The sequence below is a fragment of the Anomalospiza imberbis genome, chromosome 5, assembly GCF_031753505.1.
Source record: "Anomalospiza imberbis isolate Cuckoo-Finch-1a 21T00152 chromosome 5, ASM3175350v1, whole genome shotgun sequence".
NCBI classification, from domain to species: Eukaryota; Metazoa; Chordata; class Aves; order Passeriformes; family Viduidae; genus Anomalospiza; species Anomalospiza imberbis.
The window spans coordinates 61030509-61050642 of NC_089685.1; the positions used below are offsets into that span (position 1 = coordinate 61030509).

The window sequence follows — 20134 nt, forward strand, 5'->3', positions numbered from 1 at the left end:
TTCGTTCCGCGCCACAGGTTGGCGTCTGCGGCGGCGGTGCCACAAGCGTGCGTGTGGCTAGGCGGAGGAGCAGGACAGGCAGCTTTCCCCGCCGCTCTGCAGGGGTCACCTGCCCGTCCGCAGAGCCCCTCAGCCAGAGGGGTTTCCTCCTTGGCGCTCGAGTCCTGTCTGGCGGCCCCCGCCGGCGGTCTGAACACTGTGGGCTCGCATGGCGAGCAGGCGTAGGGCTTTTCTGTAGGGAGCCCGAGGCGGCAGGGGCGGCGGGGTTCTTTGCGAACCCCAGGAGCTGGCGGCACGACGCGCCGGGACAGGAGGTCCCGCGGCCAGCAGGGACAGCAGGCGCACTCCCTCCCTGCTCCATTGGCTGACACAACTATCAGTAAAAAAATGTCCTCTTTCTCACTGGCTCTCCCGAGAGAATGCCCTCCCACCAGGGCGGGCTCTGTGGCAGCACTTAGTCCCACCCAGGCTTTTGAGATCCCTTATTCGATTGGCTGTCACGGTTGTTTGTCAGGAAGCCCAGCTCTCCTATTGGACAGCCGGCCCCGGACACGTCGAGAGCGCTCTGTTGTGCGTGCGTATGTGTAGAAAACAAGCCGAGCTGGCAGTGCTGCTCCCATTGGCTTCGCGCGCTTCGAGGGGGCGTGGCCTCTCCTCATGAATAACCACTACTCCACCCACCGTCGCCATGGCAACATGCAAAATTAGCCGCTGCGCCGTCGGTGATTGGCGGGCGCCGCCTTGGCGGGCCCGGGGGCGGTGCCGGGGCGGAGAGCCGGGCAGGGAAGGGAAGATGGCGGCGGCGGAGCGGAGCAGATCCCCGGTTCCCGGGGGGTCCCCGGTGCCGGCCTGTATGTTCGCCCCGGAGCCCGGCTCCCCGGGCGGACGGCCTCGCGTGGCGGCGGCCGCCTGTCCTCTCCGCGCAGCCTTCGACGGCGAGGACGGCGAGGCGCTCAACGGCGAGCCCGAGATCGACCTCACCAGTAAGGTAGGCCCGGCGGGGGGGCGGGCGGCGGCGAGCGCCATCACCCCGCCAGGCCCCCGCTGCTCTCCTCCCTGCCGGCTGGCCGTGCGCGGGGGGCTGCCCCCGAACCTGACCGCTCCCCCGCACCTCTCGCAGGAGAGCGAGAGGCTGAGGCCCGCCTGCCTCCTCCGGGACGGGAGCTCCCCTGAGCGCTCCCCGGGCCCCAACATCAGCTGGGCGGGCAGCAGAGCCGGAGGTGCCGTGTGGAGGCGGCCGGGAGAGGCGCAGTAAAGTTGTCCCGTACTCCGGCCGGGACAGGAGGGTGCTGACAGGCTGCTCCGCCCTGCGCCTTCCCCGCCTCGGCTGCTCTAGGGGGGACGCCAGCCCGCAGCCGGTGGAGCAGCCTCAGGAAGCGAAGGGTTTGGAGCTGTCAGCTGCTGCAGCGTCCCGCTGACGTTTGCTCTCCGCGCTGGGTCTCTGTAGTTATCTCTGCTCCCAGTTGTACTAGTTCCTGGGACTTTCTCCACAATCTTAAAAGGAGGTCAGAGCTTGTAACTTTTAAGCGCAAGAGCCCAGTGACAAGGGTGCCTTGCTCCTGCAAACAGGGTTAAGTCAACGCAGAAAAGGCTTGTTCACCTTGTGCAGTTCCTTTCTAGGATCCCAGGGACAAAACTGTGTGGTGGTCTTATTTCTGTCAGAACCAGTTCTTGCTCCCGTCCTGTAGGAAGGTATATTGTAGTAATATGTGTGTGCCAGAGCCTGCCACAGACTACCTTAGTTGCTTTCTGTCACTGTCTTCTATTTTTTTTTGTTCCTAATCGGCTGATCTCTTTAACTGTATACCTTTTGCTGCCATGGGTTTGGTGTACTGTGGTGCTATCTCCCACTCTAAAGTCTCCTGAAAACTTCATTTGATCCATTTGTAATTATGTGATCCATAAGTCAGCATAGCTGTTGTTTCCTCCTAGTTTTCTGTCATCCCTCCCCTTCATGCTTCCAGCTGAAGTTGTTCCAGAGTCCTGGACTTTCTTGCCCTCTATACACAGAGAAGGAAAGAGGAATTGTATCTGTGTACGTGGAAACCTTTTTCTTTTTAATGGCTATTTTACAATATGGTACTGTATTAAAACAAACGTTATGAAGAAGTCTTGTAAGATAGTAAAGAACAGAAATCAGACCTGTAGTATCTATTGATCGTGCCTTAATGAGCTGGACAAGATTTTTGTACAGGATGCCAATATTGATCTGTGCTTTGTCTTGGACGTGACTGCTGTGGAAGAGGGCCAAGGAGGATGCCAAGGACTGCATCACTGATTCTTGACAGCCAGGAACCTGACCAAAACTGTGGCGAAGAGTGCTTTTCTCCCACAAACTCCCATTTGTGGTGTCAGTCTGTCTTCCATTCCTAGAAATCTGGAGGTGCTGTGGAGGTGGTAGGTAAGCATTTTTTTGACCTTTATTACAATTTACTTTTCCATACAGCATTGTGCACCTGCTATCTTTTCCCTGGACTTTTCATTCATCCCCACCTTGGATGAGAGCTGAAACTGTGAGCTTTGCTCCATCTTTGAGTTAATCTCACACTGTGTGCTCAAAACAGCAATCCCATATGGTGAGAATGCAGTAGCTAACCTGTGCCTCCCTGACCTCCCCCCCCATCCCCACCCCATCTTTTCTCCAGTTGAATTATTCCACTCCAGTCCCTACTTAAAATGGGGACACCCACTGCACTCAGTTTGTTTGATAGTTGCTAGTTCTGTCCTGGTCCTTCTGACCCACCCCTTGGCTGTGTTAATACTTTTCCCTCGGTCCTTTCCCTGTGTGTGAGGTGAGCTCTTAGAGAGGAACACTTTGGGATACTCTTATCAAGTGCACCTTGTCAGCTGGTCAGGGAAACAGTTCCGTTCATCAGCACAAATTCATTACCATGTTGATCTTAATGGGTGTTTGTTTTCCCTTCAGTGCCAGCACACTGCAGCAGTAATCAACTTTCAGGTCAAGAACCATAGCACACAAGGCTATTAGTGAAGCTGATACTTATTTTAGATCTACATTGACAACAGAACATAATAGCACCTGAACAATGTATGTCTACAGGGCATAGAAAACAAAATATGACACTACAGAAGGTGCCTTTCCCCCAGCTACTCGATGGCTGATGGTGGCTTTCCAGCTGTGCAAAATGTCAAGCTCTGTTTTTTCTAGTAAAGAGCAGCACTATGTACCACATAGTATTTGGTTTGTCCCTAATACTTACAGTTTGTCTGCCTCATGGAGGCAGGCAAAGCCACCTTTCCCCAGGGACTGGGAGGGGACTTGAGAGATGGCATTTTGAACTTGTGAGATGTTTCCTTCTGCTGTCATAAGAATAAAACAATAAGTCGTTGTCACTTTTTTGCCCTATAGGAAACCTGAGTTTGCTAGACCCGCATGGCTCCTACTGAGAACTGCCCAGTGCCTGACAAAGTGGAAAGAACAAAAGTGAACATTTTTGACTTTGTGAAAACCTCTTAAAACCATGCATTCGTAGTGCAGGCATGGAGGTGTTGCTCAAAGGTGAAAAGCAAAAAAAAGCAGAGGAACCAAAAGGAGGTCTTCTCTTTGACCAAGGAGATGGCAGAGGAGAGGCTCTCTCCATCCAGGAAGCTCAAGAGATCTTCAAAACAGCATGTCACATCTTGCAGTGACCCAGGAAACTACACAGCTGGCTGAGGCTGCAACTGCAGAAATAGTTGTCAGAAATACTGAGTGGCATTGGAAGGTGTGATCCATGAAAGCTGCTGTTTTATCTACAGATACTTCTCTTGATGTCCTACTATGTCATACGAGCTGTCAACTTCATCGGTCATGGAGTAAACTTTGGAGGCAATCTGCTACTGGAGCACCCTTCAGGAGCACCTTTGCATGGCAGTGAAAGCAGCAGTGTGGGGGAACAGTGTTGTGGGCTGACGTGAGTGAGCCTGTGCTGTTTGAGGCCCCCAGCCCTCCTGCCTGGCAACGTGAGGAAAGGGTACAATGAGCTGCTGACTGCCTTGGTACTTGTTGCAGCACTCTGCCTGCTCACACTGCTGAAGCACTTGGACTCAGACGAACAAAGCTGGTGATGAGTCTTGAAGAAACTGAAGTTAATTTGCCCTGTGCTTATGGCCCCTGCTATTTTATTGATCTTTGTGTGTGTTACAGCCTGTTTAATAGATCTTCCTGAGTCTCTGGCTTGTGCTGGTGCACTGGCCTAAAAAGAGTGAGCTTGTCTGCTGTGCATCCAGGTATTCCTGAAAATACTTGCAGGGCAAAATGAGCCCTACACATCAGAACACAGCCATCCATTCCTGCCCGGATTGAGCCTCTCACCAGTTGCTGATTTCGCTCTCAGTGCTTTTACATCCAGTGGTTTCCCTCAAGAAGAAAATGAAACTAAAAGAAAACAGAACTGAAAGAAAAACTAATAAAAGCAAGACTCATTCTTTTATAGCATGAAATAGAAGGACTGTGACCTTGCAGAGCAGAGTGCTTTGGTACACTTTGCAGACCACACCAAGTAGTTGAAAGGCTTAGGTAGGGCATGTGTCCAAAAGGGGCATGTGAAGGTGATTGTATCTCTTGTAGCTGTCTGGCCCTTGCAGACACATCCCTGCTGTCTGGGACCCTTAACATCTATGGAAAAAGTTGCTTTGGCAGCCTTAAACCTTCTAACCAGCACCTGCTGTCTGTGCTTCAGTGTCCCAGCATGCATCACTATGGTTTTGGAAACTGCTTAAACGTTATTTGTGGGGGGTTGGGTTCCTTTACATTCTAGATTTCCAAAAAAGGCCTTCATCAAGTGTGTAATAGTGGTGGTAAAGGTAGTTTCTCCTTGAAAACACATTGTGTTAACTGTGCTAAGCAAGCCAGGCTGTTTTAGGGAATGTTGAGCAGACATGAGGATGTTATTGTCAAATGCTCTAAGCCATATGTTTTAGGCAAACATCTAATTTAGCACAGCTTTCAGTCTCAGTGCATAGTGAAGGGAAGTGCTTCTTTCTGGGTGTGATTTTGGGATGTGTATGTAGGGACAGCTGTGGATGTCACTGAGTGTTGGCACAGGTATGTCTACCCTTAGGGCTCTTGGTGGGTGTCAGCCTTTAATAATTGTTACTAAGAGTGCCTTTTTCACAGAAATGTATATCTCAATTGCTACAGCTATCAGGCTACTGTACTGGGATGCTCAGCCACCAACAGATTTGTAACCATGGAGGCAGCCAGGGAGCAGGTAGAGTGGCTGATGGAGGTCTCCTTGGTCTCTCACTGCCATGCCACCATTGTGGCTGCTCTGTGCAAGTGTCCTCAGCTGTACTGTGTGAGCAGTGCAGGTTTCTGCCAGAAATGGTGCTATTCCATTCTAGGGAAAGTCATTCCTGAAGCACTCTCTTGTCCTCATTTTCTGCTTTGTTTCTGTTTTATTTTTTCATTCTCTTGATGTTCCTGAAGGGAAGGGCAAAGGAAGTTTGATTATTGCAATAGCTGCAGTCAAAGTTTGTTGGTAGCACAGCTGCTGGCCTACAAAACTGCAGCTCTCCACTGCTGAAACCTCCAGATGTGCTCATACAATTTGCTTTGCATGTCTGCCCCTCAGCACCGTTGTGTAAAGTACCTAAAATTTGAAAATAATGTTTATTTGCGTTCTCTCCTTTCCTTCTGCCCCCTCAGAAAACAGAAGGGGACATCAAAGACTTAAAAGATGCTCTGGATTTTGGTGCCCAGGTGTTCTCTGCAGTGAGGTCTGGTTGGCTTTCTGTGGCTGTCCAGTCATGTTTCAAGGAAGCAGCAGCACTCTTCGCAGCAGAGACTGTGGAGTACCCAGCTAAGGAATTTCTGTGGAGAAAATATCTGCTCCCCTTTCTGTTTTCCTTGAATGAAAACATATTGCAGTGTTCACTTAAATGTGGCTTTTAAACATTGGTTACATCAAAATGAGATACTTGGTATTCTTACTTGCTTTGAAGTGTATTTTCCTGCATAAATGAACTCTGAGCTCAGACAAACAACCTTGTGCCATGTCACAAGGAAATAGCTGTCAGCAAAAGCGGAGTAAAAAAGAAAACAAAACCACCACAAAGCGGTCCTGGAAAAAGAATCCTTCTCTTTCAATAAAGCACATTGATTGTGCTTGTAACTGAAGCTGGTTTTGAAATTGTTTTCCTGACATCTGCAAATGGATATTCAATCTTTTTTTCCAGCTGGTGATGGTGAGTCCAACTTCAGAGCAATATGACAGTTTGCTCCAGCAGATGTCAGAGAGGATTGATGAGGGATGTGGGGAGACCATCTATGTCATTGGACAAGGATCAGGTGAGTATAGCTTCCCCAGCAAAACAACAAAAAATTCTTAAAATTATAAGAAAAACCTAGTTCATCTAACTAGACTGCTGCTGCAGGTAGTGCTTATTTTTCCAGAATAACTTGAAAATGTCCATAAAACATAGCAGAATATGTGGGACAGATTCTTTTATTTTATTCCTGACAACTATCTCATGTAGTGGAGCGAAACTTTTTTTTTTTTTTAATAAAATCATGCAAGTTATTTTTTGGAAATAAGGCATATCTTGTCTGAGCTCACCAGAAAAAGGCGAAGAATCTAAAATTACAATAACAGCTTTAGCACAGATGTCCTCGGTGTCTGTGAAGGTCTTGTTCTTTCTGATTTTGTTCACTGCTCCGTTGGAAATAACATATTTTTGCCCCACAGGAATTTATTATAGATACTTCACATAGCCAAAATATATGGTGCTGACTTTCTGTGTTAGTATGGAGGGAAGTGTTTTCCTTTGCTCATCATGAGACCTTTATTGTCATTAGTTTGCGTGTGACCGCAGTCATTTGCCTTTGCAGATTTTAGCAGTTAGCATGGATTACATTTTTGTTCTTTTTGACAGTTTGAGTATTTGCATCTGATGCTGGCAAATGCTGGTAAAGGGCAAGGCATGCCCTTGCTTTGAAATAGACATTTCTGATTATAAAATAATTGTCTGTGGTTATCATAAGGTGAAAGGCATGTTTCAAGTATACTGGATAGCTACTGAATATGAAGTTGTCGTGATCAGGCATTTGCTGTGTTTGAGGAAGAATAAGAAACCCTGCCAGAATTGGCTGAAATAGTGGAGGGACAGAGCTGTGCAACCTCAGAACTGTGTGCTTTTTGGGTTTTCTTGGAGTTTTGTGAAGCAGCCAATGTAGAGGAAAAGCCATAATTAAATGGCCAGTGTTCATGCAGCCAGGGATTATGCTCTTTCCTCCAAGCAAGCTTCCCACATGTAGACTGTATCCTTGGTGTTTGGGATAAGCATATCTGCAGTGGAGTTCTAGCTAGTCAGGCTAGTACCTGCTTTTTCTTCTAGGATACCTTGTGAGAGTATTAACTGGTGGGTGTTGGAATGATTTACTCAGAAGTAGGCATTTGTTTCTTAAAATATGAGGCTAAACTTCTGACTTCATTTTGGGTTGCAGTGTAGCCGAGGAAGATGGGCGTATTTTCAACAGAGAAAGGATTTTGGTATCCCTGCCACTGTTGCTCCTTTTCATTCCCTTTTAGCATCTGTGATTTTGATCATCCCAGATACCCAACTCAGCTGACTGAGAAGCAATTGAAGACTGCCATAGGAAGATCATTAGTTCACCAGTAGTGACCTTTCCCTTTCTCCCTTGGGTCTTGCCATCTCCTGCCCCCTACTTCTCGTTCCCCTCCTACAACCCAAGGCTTGTTTTAGTTTTCCTCAGTCGCAGACAGCTTATGAGCAAGGCTGGAAATCGCCCGGTAACTCTGCTAGTTTTAGAGCTGGGCACTAATTAAAATGCTGATAAGTTCATGCAAACTGCAGTTCCTGCTTACCAGCCGATGAGTCAGCCATGCGTGTGATCATGTACACATGGCAATAACTTTGGTCATCTGGGTGCAGTGTGGCTCTCCACCTTTGTTGTTTTGGGGGCATTTTTTACCCACAGAGGAGGTTCTGGGGTCAAATCTCTGCACCTTCACAGCACCTGGATTGGGAAAAAGACAGTGATGGCCTTGACCTTGTCTAGATAGTTACCACTGTCATGCTCTGACTGTCAGCTCTTTTGCTTGGGTGAGCTGCTCAGAGGAGGCAATGCCACATTTACTGGCTAATTGTGGTGATGCTTCACTCAGAGCTTTCCTTTTGTTATTGCTTTACCTCTTCTTGCAATGTGAGAGGAGATTCTTTATCTGATTGAAGGACACAAAGTACCTTCAGCATGTGAAATAAGGGAATGAGACAGAAATGTGTCTTTCTTGCCAATCCCTATGTATTTGCTTGTAAAAATTATGAAGAAAACTCCTCTAGATGAAAGATGGCGGTTTTCTAGTGTCTTTTAAGACATAGAGTGAAGACCATCCCTTTTTATTTTGGGCCAAGAGTGTTTACTCTGTGTACATGGCTGACACCTCCAGTCCACATATAAATCCCAATGGGTATGAAGGCCCCAGGCAGGATGACAGTGCTGCTGCCTGTTGCAAGGTGCTGCTCACTGACTGCCCTTTGTCTCCTGCACACCACACCAGATGGGACCGAGTACGGGCTGAGTGAGGCAGACATGGAGGCGTCCTATGCCACGTTGAAGAGCATGGCAGAGCAGATCGAGGCAGACGTGATCCTCCTGAGGGAGCACCAGGAGGCCGGGGGCAAGGTGCGCGACTACCTCGTTCGGAAACGTGTGGGTGACAACGACTTCCTGGAGGTCAGGTGAGGAGCCGGGTGGAGACAGGGTTAGTCAGCAGCTCAGCTGCATTTTTACCGTGTGAGCAGTGCGTGGTGCTGAGCCAGCAACGCCGCTTTGGGTCTGGGTGTTGGAGCTACCCAACAAAGGGAGTCGAGCTTGACCACTCCTTGCTGATGAAATTGCCTTTTTGTTGGTGTTGCTGTCTCTTTTGTGAGCAAACTGTTGGTGGAAATTTGCCTGTATTTAGCAGAGGGCTGTTGCTCTCTGGGTGACAGCCTCACAGCTGGGGGCATCTTTTAGTATGCTGGGTTGCCAGAGGAGAGTCACGTGTGCACATGTGGCTGTATGTATGTGTATATATGCACACTGCTGGAACACAATACTTTTGACAAAGGAGCCTTTTCTGTTCCAAGACTGTGATGATCCAAGTCACCTTTTAATGGACATATACTAGCTTATATAACGTAACTTGAGAGTCTGCCCAGACCTGGATGGAGAGGATTTCCAACATTTGCCAACAGCCATAATAGCCACGTTGATCAAAGAAGGAGCTTGCTATAGGACATGGCTTCCTCCTAAAGTATATAACTTTTTTTTGAGCATATCCATTTCTGGGAACAACAATTTTAATTTTTGTGCTCTTCTTAGCTCTTGGTGCTGTTGCAACATAAGAAATATGAGAAAGGCAGAGGTGTTCTAGACCGACTTGGGCTTTAGTCTTCCTTTTGAATTGCCACAGTGTTTACGTTGGATTGCGGAGACAAGGAGTTGGAATAGAGACACTGTGTGGCATCAAGCAACGTCACGTTCAGTTGACTATGCTTTGGACACCAGTGACGTGTTCCCACAATCTTCCACATCCCAGTCCCCAGAGTCTGGGATCTCCTCTGTTAGTTAATAACTGTAAAGGAATCTCTGCTTGTGAAGCTCTAACATTTTTTAGTCTCTGTTTGAAGGATAGGGAGCAAAAGCCAGTTACTTGCAAGAGCAGTGATGTTTGGGTTTTTTGGATCACTTGTTCATTTCAAGTACCATATTTTACCAGGCTCCTTTTCCTTTCCCCTGCAGGGTAGCAGTGGTTGGCAATGTGGACGCAGGGAAGAGCACCTTGCTGGGTGTCTTGACTCACGGCGAGTTAGACAATGGCCGGGGCTTTGCTCGGCAAAAGCTCTTCCGCCACAAGCACGAGATTGAGTCAGGCCGCACCAGCAGTGTGGGCAATGACATTCTGGGCTTCGACAGCGAGGGCAACGTGGTGAACAAACCTGACAGCCACGGTGGCAGCTTGGAATGGACAAAGATCTGTGAGAAATCCACCAAGGTCATTACTTTCATTGATCTGGCTGGTCACGAAAAATACCTGAAAACCACCGTCTTTGGCATGACCGGCCACTTGCCTGACTTCTGCATGCTTATGGTAGGTAGCAAGAAAGATGGACCATACCAGCTGGAGTCGGGCTGTTCACAGCTTTAACAGCCTCAACTTTTTTCCTGTTGCAATGTGCCTGTGGTGTTTTGGAGGGAGGCAACATCTCACAGTACAGGAGAGCAGAAGCCTCTGTGGCTATCTGTCCTGTACTGTGAGGCATGTGCCCCAGGACTGTCAGTCCCAGACAAGCCCAAGGTTTGTGATTCTTGAAAATGGAAAGATTTCTGAATTTTAGAAAACCTTGTTAAAACTGGGGAGAAATGAGTCAGTCCTCTGCCAGTGTCCAACGGCATCTGAGATGAGCTGGGTCTGATCATATGGCCCCAGTGGCACATCTACAACCTAACCATGGTCTACTGCATGTCTGACACAAGGCTGTCTCTGTAATCCAGCTTACTGCAGAAGAAGCATTGACATCCCTGTATTTTGTATCCCTGGTGTAGGTTGGGAGTAATGCTGGGATTGTTGGAATGACCAAGGAGCACTTAGGCCTGGCGCTTGCACTAAACGTGCCTGTCTTTGTTGTGGTGACCAAGATTGACATGTGTCCTGCCAACATCCTGCAAGGTGAGTCTTACAGGCTCTCTCCAGGGCTGTCTCTTACCTCTGTACGTGTTGCTGTCCTCTGCTTGGGTTCAGGAACTACTGCTGGAAGAAAGCTGCTTAATCTGGTTCTGAGTGCATCCTAAACACCTTCCAGAAATCTATGCTTTTCCCTTGCTCATTTTGCAGATGGTTGACTTACACTCACTGTGTCAAAATTACCCACCCTGGGGACTCAGCAGCCCAAAAGTGTTTGCTACAAGTTTTTGCTTAATTGAGCTCTAAGAGGAGCAGCATACAGCTGGGATTTTGGCTTTGCTTTCTCTCTGAATATTTAAAGCTGGAGGAAAAGTCTGGAAGTTCTTTTGAAAGCTGCTTTCCTCCCGGCCCACAGTTTGAGTGTGATCTCAAGCTGTGATTGGACTTGATCTCCCCCTACTGTTAGTGAAGGGGCAGCTGCTTGTTACCTCCTGCTCACCTGGGCACTTCTCAGGTATGCTGACATAACTACAGCAGCTCCTTCCTCTTGTCTGAGCAACCAACCAACACTTAATAAATCATGGTTTGAAGCAGCTACATATGTAGGCTATGGTAGCAGGATGGGAGGCAGGACTAGATGCAAGCAGGGATGGCAACAAGTAGCATGGGCTAGTGATTTTTTTCTCAGCAGAGTTAAAGAAGCACCTCTGACCCCAGCAGCATCCCATTAACCCATGCATGGTGTTTTTTCAGGCTGTGACCTATCCTCACTTTAAAAATTCTCTTTAAGCATTTCTCATGCCTTCAGAAACATGCTGTGGTTAATTGGAGCAATGAGGTTTCTTTGATAATCAGTCCTAAGAATCAGGAAAGTGAATGCTCCTCGTACTGTCTGTAGTTCAGTGCATTACTATAAAAATCCTAAATATATTTCAGGCAAATAGATGCATATGATCAGAAGATAATCTGTGTGTCTCTATACTAGATGTTCAGCAAATAAATGTAAGGCCTGACCATAAGATAATAACTGGGAAGAAAGGAGAGCCTTTGGCTCAGCATGAGGAGAGAAGAGCTGCTCTTGGGAGAAGCTACTCCCGTGACATGCTCTGTTTAAAGTAAATAGACTCAAGATTTGACTCAGGTATATCTGTGAAGAGCAGATGGCCTGATTAGATGTTTGCGTTTCTGTATCCAAAACATTACTTTCCCACAGGCAATCGCTTGTTTACAAAAACCAGTCTAATTGGATGACAATTGTAGAACATAAATTATTTGCTCTTTTAAGCCCTTAGTACCCTTTTCTGTTTTTTCTTTATTTATTGTCAGGCACTTTGTAGGAGGTTGATACTAGTGCATCAAGTAATGCCCCTGCTGGCTGCTGGATATGAGGCCTAGAAAATAAGTTAAAAAGAGGCAAAAGCTGAAAATTGGAGCCATGAGATTTGTCCCAAAACACTGATTTCTGTATATGGTCCACCCACGTTGTCCTAGTCTGTGATGATAATCTTTACCTCCTTCATGCTTCTCCAGCCTCCTATGGCATGTTGACTGCCAGGAAAATGTATTGAGGTTTGTTTGGTCAAAACAGATTTGCAATTTGCATAATCTCAAATATTTCTGTCACTGAGTCCTGATTTTCAATTAATTCACTATAAAAAATCCTTTTTAAGAAAGAGGAAATACCTTGTAACTGCTTAAAGCTACTAATAGACAGCTACAAAATATCTACTTCACAGCATTGCGAACTTGTCTGTCTGTTAATGTATGGCGTCGCTTGGCAGCAGGCTAGCTGGCATGAAATGGAAGATGGAATGGCTCCTAAGTCCTACCTGGGCTGCAGCAAACTCACAGTCTCACCTTTAGCCATCTTCTCCTGTCTTATCTGTGGCCAGAGCATCCATCTCCCTGTGGGGAGAGACCCCACAAAAGTGATTTGTAAAGAGGGGAGATGCTGCCCTAACAATATTCATTTCACCCTTTAAGAAACCCTGAAGCTGTTACAGCGACTGCTGAAGTCCCCAGGGTGCAGGAAGATTCCCGTGCTGGTTCAGAGCAAGGATGATGTCATTGTAACAGCCTCCAACTTCAGCTCAGAGAGGTAACGGGAGTAGAGGAGAATCATTTCTCTTTCAATCCTATGTGGAGACTGGGTGAGGAGATTCAGAGAGTCCCATTGTCTAGATGTGTGAAGGTTTTATCTGCCATGTGGAGTGTGTTCCATAAGAGTGTGTTGATTTTGAGGCTTACCTGCTTGTGTTTCCCTCTCTGAGGCAGAAATGAGAGGCTGCTCCTGGGCAGTCTGCAGAAGACAGCAGGGCATTTGGCTTCCTTCAGTTCTTTCTTCAGAACCTTACACCTTTTCCCAAATGTCATTGGAAAGCAGAGGCAATGTTGCAGGTTTTCAAACATGGGGTGTTGTGCATCTGACTGCTTGCCAGGATCTCCCTTCCTAGCACAGTATATTGAATTAGTCCCAAGATTTTGGATGTCTCCCTACATGTGGAAGGCCAGGTAGGAAGGTGAACTAACTCCATTTTCATCAATTTTCCTTTACAGGATGTGCCCAATTTTCCAGATTTCAAATGTTACTGGGGAGAATCTAGATTTGCTGAAGATGTTTCTTAATCTCTTGTCTCCACGGACCAGTTACAGGGAAGAAGAGCCAGCAGAATTCCAGATAGACGATACTTACTCTGTCCCGGTAAGGGGCCTAGTATTTGGAAGAATATTCTGTTCCCTCTTTTAGAGGAGAGTTCTAGAGCTCTTTTGCTGGCCTGGTAGAGTAACCACAATTACTGCTTTTTCTTTTGTGGCATAGGGTGTAGGAACAGTTGTCTCTGGGACGACACTGAGAGGCCTAATCAAGCTAAATGACACCCTGCTGCTGGGGCCAGATCCCCTTGGCAACTTCCTCCCTATCGCTGTTAAGTCCATCCACCGCAAGAGGATGCCCGTCAAAGAGGTGCGGGGAGGGCAGACTGCCTCCTTTGCCTTGAAGAAGGTGAGATGATCTCCTCTAGACCCCCAGAACAGGAACTGCCCTCTTAATTTTCGAGTGTTCTTGGAGTTCAGCTGCAGTAAGGCTGTTTCTACATACATCAGCTGCCTGATGTTGCTGTGTAATGGAATCCCATAGAACCTCTGTGGTTCCACATCCTGGTTTTTCCTGCTAGGAGCTGCCAGGGGATAGCAGTGCCACTAGACAATGATGTTGGAGATATCTAAGAAGGTGGAGGCATTGCAAGAAAAGTCTCCTTTTGTGCTGGAACTGCATTAGTAACCTGCACAGAGTATTCACACTACTCCTCTTGGCTTGTAGGACCAGCTGCATGATTTGGGATTTAAAAATCAGCAAAATTTGATATGACTCCTCTTGCAAAAAGTTTCTGTCAATAGAAGCGGCACTGATTTTAAGGGGATATAGTTTAAGTTACACCATACTTCATGTGTTCGGGCTTATCATGTTATATTAACAGACATCATGATTTAGGAGAGATCCTTTCCTTGGATAATGTGCAACCAGGATGTATGTTTTGCTTTTAAAGGATCAGTGAGGTAAATGCGTCAAGTGTCCAGCATTTCCAGTACTCTAAATGTTCCTTATAAACTTCAGCTGAATTTGATTTTTGCAACCTTTACATAATATCATATACATAACATACAGCTATGAAGCTTTTGCTTTGCCTTTTGCTGAGCATGAGATAGTATCTGTGAAATCCCTTAGGATTCTGCTGGATGCAGTCAGCCAGAGCAGCTGATTTCTTCCCTGGAGAATCATGCTAAGGTTTTTTGTGTCTCTGCTTTTCAGATCAAGCGTTCTTCCATCCGGAAAGGCATGGTAATGGTGTCACCACGCCTGAATCCACAAGCGTCGTGGGAGTTTGAAGCAGAGATTCTGGTGCTCCATCACCCCACCACCATCAGCCCACGATACCAGGCCATGGGTACGTGTGTCAGTGTTGGATTGTCTTTGTTTCCCAGTGGTAGCATTTTGCATCAGATCTAGCCTAAGATAATTTTGCTCCTGATGTCTCTGCCAACCTGAATATATGCCATAGTTCCTGGTTTTGCTTTTCCCAGCACTGTGGAAGGGAGAGGGAAGGGAGCTAACAGAGAGTAGGGAAAGGCTATAAGGTAAAAAGGAGATGTGTGCTCTCAAATGTACCTGGAGCCTGCCTGTGCTAATATCTCTGTAGTGCAAAAATTCTCCACTTCCAAATGCTGATGGAAAGACTCATTTTGGGTCCTGACCTCTAACCCAGCTGCTTGGTGTGTAGGATTCTTGAAGGTGCTCCAGGACAGGCAGGATTTGAAGGCAGCTGTTCTAGCTTATGTGCATGTTCTTTTTGGGATGGAACAAAGGCAGCTGCGTGACTCATACGGTCTTTGCTGTTGGGTGAGGAGCTGCCTCAGATGTGTCTCTGAAGCTCGTTCCACTAATGGGCCTGGCTGCTGAAAGCCTTTGTGCTTTACTTTCACAGTGCATTGTGGCAGCATCCGTCAGACGGCCACGATTCTCAGCATGGACAAGGACTGCCTGCGGACAGGGGACAAAGCCACGGTGCACTTCCGCTTCATCAAAACCCCGGAATATTTACATATAGACCAGCGGCTGGTCTTCCGGGAAGGCCGCACCAAAGCTGTGGGTACCATCACTAAGGTAAAGGCTGCCAAGTCCCACTTGCTTTTGCCCATTAGCTACTTCTTGCACTGAGAAGCCAGCAGGAGAATCAAGATAGCTCTGGAAGATTGAGGCAAGAGGCTGTGCTTCAACCACAAGCATCAGGACTGACATGGGTCAAGGATGACCCATGTGCTTTGTCATGTGGTGGGTCTTTAGCTGGTGTGAATGAGGGAATGTAAAGGGAGGGGCTGTCATATGCTGCTGGTTCTTAAGGCTCAGTCTCTTTCTGACATCTTGAAGCTGGTCTGTTTGAGTCATGTTGTGGAGGTTAGTCACCTCAGCCAAATGGTCCTTTCCAAGGGTGGAAGATCAGAGGTCTAGGTTTCTTTGAACAGCTGCTGCATTCTTCTCCTTATGGTTATTTTTACAAATTCTCCTGAGGCTTTTTATTAAAAAGCAGCAGTGAACCTTGCCAGATCAGCCTGGCTATTTTAATGCTGAGTTTGGCCTCTCCCTTTGCAATTTGCAGCTACTCCAGACCACCAATAACTCACCAATGAACTCCAAGCCACAGCAGATCAAGATGCAGTCAACGAAGAAGGGAGCTGTTACGAAACGAGAGGATGGTGTTCCCGCTGCTGGGACGGCAGCTGGAGGCCCAGCAGCTGGGGATGAGGCCCCCTCAACAGCTGCAGCACCACTGACACCTACTGCCCTGCAACCGTTGGTAAGTGAGGAAAATACCATGTCTGTCCTAGCTGTTTGTGTCATGGTTTCACCTGTTGGAGGAAGGGCACTCTAAAGCACAAGTATTATCCCCTCATACCTCGAACTCACCTTGCTGCAGGAACAAATAGAAATGTAAGTAGTCTCACAGCAGGAATCATAATTCTCTGATGACTGGATGACTCCATGGCTGACCTTGCAGCAGACAGCAGCTCAGGCTACTGGGACAATTCACATTGGACCTCAGGAAGTGTCTAGTCTAACCTCCTGCTCTAAATAGGATTAGCTGTGAAGTCAGACTAGGTTGCTCAGGGTTTTATCCAGTCATGTCTTAAAAACCTCCCAAGGGGAAAGACTGCAGAACCTCCCCTTGGCAACCTGTTTCACTGCTTTGACCATGTGCACAGTGAAGAAATGTCACTATATACCCAGTAGCTGAACTAGTGAAACATACAACAACCAGTCACAGAACGAGTCTTAGATGTCTGAATGAGAGGTAGAATATCCCTACACTAGAGAAATTACAACCTATGTATTAGGCACAGGTCATCTGCCCTGTTGAAAAATAAGGATGGGGACATCCAAGAAGAAGGAAAGCCTTGAAATTTTTCTTTAGAGAAATTTATCTAGGTTGTTTTGTTGGTTAGGACTTTTCAGTTCAGCTCGTCCATGGAGGATACCTAGTCTTTCTGGCCTGAAAGGAATGGAAATTCAATTCTCACTGCAGGCCTACTGACCAGCTTTATTACTGATAGAAGAAAGGTCCTCTCCTTGTAGGGTACTTCTTCAGGAAGTGAAGTGTTCAGGAACTGACTCTGTCAAGTGACACGGTGTTTCCCTTAATTCTAGCTATATTAGTTGCCATGGTCAAATTTCACCCTCTTGAGCCAGACTGCTCATCAAAGGGGGTCCCCTGGCAGGGGTTCTGTCCCTCTGCATATCCCTGGGGCTTCACACCAGTCCTCCATCTTGTCCATGTCTTTTTGTAGCATCGCTGTGGTTGTAAGTAGTGGTCCCAGCTTGCTCTTTGTTTCATCCCTCCCCCTGAGGCTCTGGGTTGCTTTTGTTCTTGCTTACATCTTCCTCTCTCTCTTTGCTGCGTCCCCTCAGCCTGCACTGGATGAAGAGCCCCACATCCGTGAGGGCAATAAGGTATTTGGCTGCTCTCAAAGAGAAACAATGGGTTTGCTGAGGTTGGGAAAAGAGTCAGGTGAGCCTGAGAGCCATGGTAGGGGGCGGGGGGCTCTCCTTCAATTCTGTACAAAGTCAAGGGAGCCTGAGGCCTTGATTTCCTGTATGCTGAGCCCCATGGCACTTGCTGGCTCTCATGAGAGTGAAGCATTTAGAAACTTGGGAAATCAAAGTCTTCCCAGCTTGAAGGGCAAAACTTCCTGGTGCATCTGTCTCTCCTCCTTCCCTCATGGTGTGTCTGTCTCCCTCCTGCCTTATTGCCTTCCTGCAGTGGTAGAAAGCTGATCAGTCACAACTGCCCTGCTGCTGTCTGAATGTGTGTGTGATCCATCTGAATTCCTGCTGTGTTGATATCCCAACGGAGGGGTTGCTTTGCACTAAAGTCAGTCTTGTTTTTCAGTCAAAAGTCGGAGGAGGAGGCCGTCGACGTGGGGGTCAGCGCCATAAAGTGAAATCTCAGGGAGCCTGTGTGACTCCTGCCAGTGGCTGCTGAATTTCTTATTCCTCCTCTCTCTGAAGAACTCCCCATCCCTTCATTTCTTATCCAAAAGATCCAGAGCAGCGTAAACCAAAACCCATCCCAGCTGATTGGCTGCAGAAGAATCGTCCCTCCTCCCTGCAGGAAGCGATGGAGAGGAGCATAATTTATAAGCTAATGAAGGTGATAAGACAGAGAACTGAGTAACTGACACCTTCCTCCTACCCCTGTCGACACATTTTTGTACATCATGGGCTTAGTTTTTATTCTTATTAGTTTTTATTATATTTTGTGTGCATGAAGATGAGAGGGGAGTCTGGATAAAGCTGCAAAGAGCCAGTTAGTTGCCTCCCTCCTCCCTCACCCCTTTCTGTCCACAGGACTTGCTGCTCTCCCCTACTTGCTGTCTCAGATCCAGGGGTTATCAGATGCCTGAAATTTCAGACTTGCAAAGGTTAAAACAGGTTGTTTAGGATGGCTCCATGGAGCATCGTTTCATCACCACTGTGGCCTTGTGCCAAATAATGTTTTGGATTCCCTCCCTCTTAAACTATTTCTAAGTGGATTTAATTTAATGTTGTAATGACTGCAGTTTGAAGGAGATGGTAAGAAAGTTCCTTAGTTGGAGATCTAAGAGGGAAACAAACTGGGAAGCAGTTGTTGATGTTAAGTTCAGGGATCCTATGCTCAATATCCTCAAATAATGTTGAAAGCACTTAAAATTTTAACTAGCAACAGAGTTAAATGGGCAGGCATTTACCCACCCAGTTCCCCTTCCCATCGTGCTGCTTTTCCTAGTGTTTGTTCAGTGCACATTGGAGCACATCTAACCTGCCTCCCAAGGCTGCAGCAGCTCCACTGACAGTATTAAGAACAGTGCAGGAGCACTCAGTCCGTCCCTTGAGCCAGAGAAAGCCTTCTCACCTCGATGGATAGAGGTCACAGGTGGTAAGATAACTTTGGAACAGAGACATCAGGCTAACATGACCCCCCCCTTGATTTTGTTTACTCCAAGATTTCCAAAACCTTTTTGGAATTCACTGGCCAAACTTTGCCATGGCAGAGGCAGGATTTGTCTTCTCCCCTCTTGCTAAAGAGGGCAGTGACAAATTGGTACCAAATTTATAGAAGTACTTTCAAGGTTGGAAGTATGTGGTAATTTTTCTGACTTTCACTGAATTTTTTTTAAGATTTTATTTTTCTTATTGAGAAATTCTGACTTCTCCAAGAAGGCCCTGCAAGGACAGTTTACAAATTACTGTTAGAATGGTTTTTTTAACCATTTAATGAGTTTTTCAAATTATTATTCCCTGCTTATTTTGATCTCTTTTCTTCTAACCCTACCTCCTCCCTTGGCTCCAGTAAGGACAAGAATTATCCTCTGCCAGCTTATAGTGAGCGCTGGGAGCATGGTAGCATTTTGAGGAGGAGGTGGCAGCCTCAGCAAATCATGGCTCCCTCCAGCAGGCATGGTCAGGCTCAGTTTCTCTGAGGGCTTCCTCCTCCAATGAAGAACTTTTATTTTAATCAGAGAGAGACTGCAAAGTTTCTGTCCCTCCTTAGCAGGTTGTTCCTGTTCCACACTCTGTGTCACCTGTGTGGAGTTCATTCCATCTCACCTTGTGACTCGGGGTGGGCTTCCAGGCCGGCTGAGTGGCAGAGCGCATCTCCCGCTGCCAACACCAGCACTCCAAGAGCATTAAGCGGCACGGGAGAGGCAAGAAACATGCTTTGGAGACCAGGGTCCTTTGCCTTAGAGACTGCAGTGGGTGGAAGGGGGAGGTCAGACAGTCCTTTTCCAAGCTATGTGCCTAAATACCAGCACTCTCCTGGCGAGGGAGGAACTATAGGCGGCTACAACACTAATAGCACCCGCATTGTGAGGGGGTGTGAGGTGTGGCTAAGCAGGGCATGAGGGCCTGGCTTGTTTGTCTTCTGGCCCTGTAGCAGCATCAAACTGCATCTGATTTCACTGTCCTCTGCTTCTGAGGGGAGCAGGGAGCTCCAGGCGGTTTTCTCTTTCTCCATTCCTTGTGCTCCAAATGAAGGAGACTGCCAAGACTGAAAGAAGGTTCACTTCAATTTGTGCAAAGGAGGTGGTGTGATCTCTCTTTTGTGACCAGCATTTACAGATCACTCAGGCTGGTGTGATCTATAAAATAAATTTTAAAAAAGTTTGTTCCAAGTAAAAGTGTGTCTTCTTGATTTTTGTCCCTCTGGACAGAGGAAGGTGGTTTGACTAGCACCGGGTTTCTTTGCTGGCTACAAGACGAGGCTGTGCTCATAGTGACAGCAGGGCAGGGCATGGCACAGCACAGGAGAGCTGCTGCTGAGCCTCTGCACAGCCCTGACAGCTTTTACTCTGGCCAAAATGATGTGCACCACCGTGGCAGAGTGGTAAAATGAGAACACGGGTGTGGTGTGAGCTGTGCACTTTGAGATGTGAGTGGGTGTGAAGAGCAGCTCTAGCAAATCACCTGGGGC

General features: G+C 47.2%; 1 protein-coding gene across 5 annotated transcripts; it reads left to right on the forward strand.

Moving 5' to 3' along the window:
* The first annotated feature begins 710 nt into the window (after positions 1-710).
* On the forward strand, positions 711-19841 carry GTPBP1 (GTP binding protein 1). 5 transcript variants are annotated; one of them, XM_068191260.1, is made up of 14 exons: positions 2244-2401; positions 3371-4519; positions 6181-6292; positions 8523-8703; positions 9749-10097; positions 10553-10676; positions 12615-12729; positions 13188-13332; positions 13450-13632; positions 14440-14575; positions 15113-15291; positions 15785-15982; positions 17092-17133; positions 17573-19841. In XM_068191260.1, the coding sequence occupies exons 3-14, from the start codon at positions 6187-6189 to the stop codon at positions 17663-17665; spliced, it is 1851 nt and encodes a 616-aa protein (XP_068047361.1). In that variant the 5' UTR covers positions 2244-2401; positions 3371-4519; positions 6181-6186; the 3' UTR covers positions 17666-19841. The 5 variants fall into 5 exon arrangements, with proteins under 5 accessions (XP_068047359.1, XP_068047360.1, XP_068047363.1 ...); XM_068191258.1 differs by lacking the exons at positions 2244-2401; positions 3371-4519 and adding an exon at positions 711-988; XM_068191262.1 differs by lacking the exons at positions 2244-2401; positions 3371-4519 and adding an exon at positions 1356-1505.
* The last annotated feature ends 293 nt before the right edge of the window (positions 19842-20134 follow it).